The sequence below is a fragment of the Buceros rhinoceros genome, unplaced genomic scaffold (assembly GCF_000710305.1).
Source record: "Buceros rhinoceros silvestris isolate BGI_N320 unplaced genomic scaffold, ASM71030v1 scaffold14126, whole genome shotgun sequence".
Lineage (NCBI taxonomy): Eukaryota > Metazoa > Chordata > Aves > Bucerotiformes > Bucerotidae > Buceros > Buceros rhinoceros.
The window spans coordinates 11,886-17,246 of NW_010418264.1; the positions used below are offsets into that span (position 1 = coordinate 11,886).

Here is a 5,361-nt window from a genome sequence, read left to right on the forward strand (position 1 = left end):
TCCCTAAAAATTTCCCTTTGGTTTTGCCTGGCTAACTTTTGACTGCAATACTAGCAGGACTCAACATTTTCTTCCCTTTTGTTTCATTCTGCAGCCTTACAGTTTCTATCTTCTTTACATAATCTGATCTACTAAGTAATTTTCTATAGTCCTAGAACTCCAGGCTTCCTTATTTTTCCTTTTCTCTTCTATGATGTTTACACTTTTCTGTTTGAATTCAGGAGTGTTCTCATTTCCCTTAACAGATTTCTTTGACTTCTCTATAGGCTCCCTTTCGTGACTGAATTCTTTGCAGCATGCTGTATTCAGTGTCTTGATTATCTTCTCTGCTCCCCTTTTCGGTTTTGCCTAGACCCTTCCCCAGACGGTTGTAAAAGACCATTAAGTTAATCAAATACCTTTCTTCTCATCCCATGAAATCTTTTATTTTTTTCTCATACATCATTCTGAAATCTCGCTGCCTCTCAATATATTTTCACCATTCTTACTCCTCTCTCTTGATTTGATGCCTTTCTCTCTAGCTAGGTGCTTAAGGAAAAGAGGTTTCTGCAACTGATAACTTTTGAAACATCTGGCCAACTTCAACAAAACTGGACCAAGGTACAGGAGCTGGAGCTAAGCTGGGAAGGGAACTGAGAGAACTGGGAAGTCCAAGGGAATGGCAGTGGAGGAGGGATTCTAGTGCAGGGATTTAGGCTATGCTGTTCAATTATTCAGCTTTAGGGGTGAATCCAATAAAAGTCAGGCTTCATATGCTCACAAGGTATTGTTTACTTTAAAGCTGGTACCTTGATCTGAAATGATTCTTTTCTATGCATCAAACATTTCTGCCTTAAACCTCAGCATAAAACAAATTTTGTTTGCTTCTCTGATCACTGTCTTCTATACTTTGTGTCTCATTTTGCCTCCAGCGCTATTTAAATGTCAGAATTCATAACACTGACTAACTTCAGAACACAGCAGACATATTTTTAAATCTGATCCAAGTGTGTCCTTTCTTTGCCTTCCCTTATCCATTATCATGCTCCAAGTCTGACTGCTGTCAAAGGCTAAAAAAATTGACAATATCACTGTGCCCGAGTAACCACTTAAATAAACCCCACAACATTCACACAATAGAAATACTACTACTTAGCATTTCACTGACAGTATTTGTAACAGATGGTTTATAGAAGTATGTAGCCACAGAAGGAAATATGAAACAGCACATCACCTGAGTAGACCAGCTGTTAAACATTACAGCCCCTCTCTCAGAGAAAGCCCTCTGTCAAGTCAGTGTCACATTGAATAATGTTAACAAGTCATCACCTATGATTTCCTGAACTTCATTCTGATTCATAGCTGGTTTTGCCGCTTTGTCCTTTGAAGAGGAGGACTTTGCACCCGTCAGGCTGTGTGTAGCCATGTATTCATGTGTATAAAGTGCTTGCATCAAGTCATTTATAAACTTTTGAGGTTTGCTCTTGTTGCAAAGTGCAATCTGCCACTTTTCGATCTTGAACTGGAAAACAAAATTGATCACAGGCATAACAACTGCAATTCTCTGGAAATGCTATAGAGTATTACCTCAGAAATATATTTTTAATTTTCTTTTTTTAAACCACAGTTTCAAAAGCAATCTCTGCAAACCGTGTGCTTGAGATCAATGCTAAACTTGCATCCCACTCAACTTTTGGAACTATACACACTTGTTGATTTTTTTTCAGAAGTAAGGGGCAGACTAAGGACCCCATTCATCCTAGCAAACACTTCACCAGAGATCCTTATGACTCACTAGTGGAGACAGGACACGTTCAGACATATCTAAGTCCTTCTGCCTGCACTCCATGCAGGCTGACTGCAGTCCCATTCTGGTGTGGATTCTGTACAGCCCTGGGAGCATGGCACTGTGCCCAACCTAATATTCCTGCCTCCAAGCAGACTTGCCCTAAGAACTGTGACATCTGGTCCTGGACTTTGAGAGTGACTTCACACTGCAGCTGTCCAGCCTAACTATTTGAATTCTCCTAACAGGCAGTTTTGAGCTACCTCTATCAAGCAAGGCTAAGTTCCTCAGAAAATTAGGTCTTTTTAGTTCTTTGGAGATGTTAGGTCAAATGTTGTGTATTGCAATATTCAGTCAAAATATCATACCTTGATAACTCTTAAAAGATTTCTTTATTTTCAGGACCCCTTGACAACACACGAGAATGCGTTCCACCGACTGGCATGACTCAGTGTATAAGAATGTTTATGTAAATTGTAAATGCGGAAGCTAGACTTATTCTTTTGGTCGTGTCTTTATATTTTTCATGTACAGCCTCTGCACCTCAGATTTCTTAATTATGCTCTGTTATAATTACAGAGAATATGGGAACATCTTTACCCAGTATCTCTCTCTATATGTATTCCTACTTAACTGCTAGCCAGTGCCTGGAACAAGAGCAGAAACATGCCATTCTCCATTTATTTATTAACAGTTTAAACAGACGGCTAGTATTTTTCCTAGATTCTCTCTGAAATACTATCCTTCCCTTTTGGCATCCAAAATATTAGTCTGGAAGTTTTTCCTGGATTTCAGTATTTTCTTCATGCATCCATACTCTGCCCTTACTCACAGCTGTACAAAGCCACTGAAATCAAAGCACAGTTGAGAGCAATTCAGCACACTGAATTAAGGTGAATGTTTTTCATGGAAAGAGCCCTCTACACAAAAGGAGCTCATTAATCATGTCATCAACTGAATCATGATAAAATTACTTTTACTGATGCTCATTCTTTGTATTTGTTACACTATAAAATGAGTAAAGATTATACTGTATAAAGTTTTGATTTTTATGGCTGAAATTGCCTTCTAAACTCACCTGTTTCTCGGTCTGTTGCTCCTCATCTTCCACATTCAAAGTTGTTGGTGAGCTGGAGTTACTATGCATTGCTGCATATGAATCTGCTAATGGATTGTTAGATGCTTTCCAAACAGTATGAGAATGCAGACCAGATGTAGATGATGTCACTCCCCCCTTAAGCAGTGCTTCAGCCATCCCTACCAGTTCCTCAAAATGGGTGACTGCCTGTGGTAACACTGAAATCAAATGCAAAGTGAGGGGTAAAATAGTAAGTGAAGCTTTTCAGACTCTAATTTCATAAGCATGTATGTTTGGCAATTAGATTCCTGTCATAATACAGAAAAGTCAAAGTAGTCAGCGAAGACACTTTAACATACTTTCTTCCTATTCTCTCAGATGTTTTCCTGCCAGTCTGCTGTCCTCAACCATGACAATCTGGCCTCTGTTGGTAGACTAAGATAGATCCATTCTCTGCAAGGCTAAAAGGAACCATTAGTTTATGCCTACCATGGCACTAAGAAGGCCATTTCTCTTTTTTCTTTTTGCTATCAAAATCTCTACAAGGCTGCAGAGCTATTGAATATGGTCTAAGTAATGTTATGTCTGAATTTTTTTTTTTTGCTTCAAAGAAGTTACACAGACTGCATAGACTTTTTTCCTCCTTTTTTTAATCTATAGATAATACCTTTTAAATAACCTTTTCTCCAACTAATATTTATTTTCAAACATAAACTTTTGTTGAGTCCATTAAAAAGAATCAATTTAGAGCAAAAAGGATGCAAGGAATGAAGAGTCAGCAAGATACAGAATCACTAAATTACAGAATGTACCACAAAAGACTAACACAAGTGCTTAAGATGCAAGGCAAATGGATCTAAACGTGTAAGAAAAGTTGTCAGACACTAACAAAAGGTTTAAAAATAATATTCAAAAAGGTGGAGATGAATGACTCAAACCAAGATGAATAACATATGGAATGGAATCAGGTGGGTAATGAAACTGATAAGCACTGGCAAAATCGTATGACAATAAGAAAAGAGCTAGTAGGCTGTCTAGGGATGGTATGATGTAGCTGGCAAGAGAAGGAGCAAACCCTCTTTAAACCTTATTCATTCACTGATGTTTTGAACTTTTGGGCTCAGTCTTGGCTGCCCCAGAGTAAGGGACAGGCACAAGTAAGAGGGGCTTCAGAGATGATCACTAAGTGATGAAGGATTCATTTATGAAAGAACAAAATCATTCATCTCTGGGAAAGGACTGAATTTATTGCACCTGGAACTAACTCAGCTTATCAGTAATGAGGAATTAGCAAAATAATTAGAAATGAAATAATTCCAGAATAAATAGAATCTCAGTAGGTCAAGAAAGACTGCCAATAAATAATGTTAGTTGGACTGGTCAGTGGAGTGTTGGAGCTTAGCCGATGGTTATGCACAGCATACAGAAAGGTTCTTTTGGGAACAACTGACAGGATTGAGACAGATTTTTTTCTGTTTCTAACTCTATGCTTGCATGGCCTCCATGTTAGACAGTTTTTTCTAAGTGCTGCTGAAATTAAATGCTGCCATGTATCAAAGACTTTGATGCTAATGGTAGGCCTTGATCATGGCAGGTGCTTGAGCATCCATAATTCCCATCCAAATGGCCTCTTGCAAATCAAGCTTTTCATGACCTTTAGGCTTTCCTCTTCATCAAAATACTTCCCCTGAAGTACCTTGAAGCATCACCAGGGACTGCCTTAGGCGACAGTTTTCTCTCATGGTGTCTGTCAGCTTCCTTTTGAGACTTTTTATTTTGGCACACAGTTCTACCTTGGATAGTTGAAATAAAGGCTCTTCATCATCACTGCTACTTTCACTGTACAGAAAGTTGCTTCCTGAATATGTTTCTCTCTGAAAAAAAATAAACCCGTGCTATCTAGAGCAACAACAACATAAAACTAAAGCATTAAAATGAAAATTAAAATATCTGGCTAAATCAGAATATTCCCTTTGTACACAGACTATATAGACAGACTGAATGCATTTTAATAACAGCTGTTACTGAACTATTACTACTGAAGTATTACTACTACCATTTCTATTAAAATTAAAAATAAAATGTCAATGTAATACATAACCATTAAGGGCTTCCCTCTCTTCTCCATTCACCAGTTTTCTAAGGCAGTGTGTTTTAGAACTGCTAACTTCACTAAAACAAAAGTCTTATGCCCCCTTAAACAAATACATTTCGGTTTGCTTTAATACATTAAAATCACCGAAGATGAGATGTTTACCTGTTTGTTTATTAAAGATGTTTCAAGTTGATTCAGAATGTTGGCAGGAGTAGATGCCTGCAATGATTTCTTTTTTTTTATATGTTTCATCATCTTCCCCTGTAAACATGAACATAATAGTGCCTTTGCATTCCTACAGAGACTTTCCTTACAATATCTCATAGTATACCATAAACTTTTATTCATTGTGCAATTGACATTCTTAGTCAGTATTTTTGAAAAATATGTTTGTAACGTTTGTTCAGATTTATGTTTTCTTTC

The 5,361-nt window shown here is 37.5% G+C and overlaps 1 protein-coding gene across 1 annotated transcript in view; it reads right to left on the bottom strand.

Annotated features, from left to right (window-relative positions):
• BEND6 (BEN domain containing 6) overlaps window positions 1-5,361 on the bottom strand; it is an 11,380-nt gene that overhangs the window by 5,465 nt on the left and 554 nt on the right. Inside the window, exons 2-4 of the mRNA XM_010138481.1 lie at window positions 4,540-4,717; window positions 2,844-3,061; window positions 1,309-1,501 (exon numbers count right to left, since the gene is read on the bottom strand). Coding sequence (XP_010136783.1) covers window positions 1,309-1,501; window positions 2,844-3,061; window positions 4,540-4,717 — 589 coding nt within the window. The remainder of the gene's footprint in view (window positions 1-1,308; window positions 1,502-2,843; window positions 3,062-4,539; window positions 4,718-5,361) is intronic.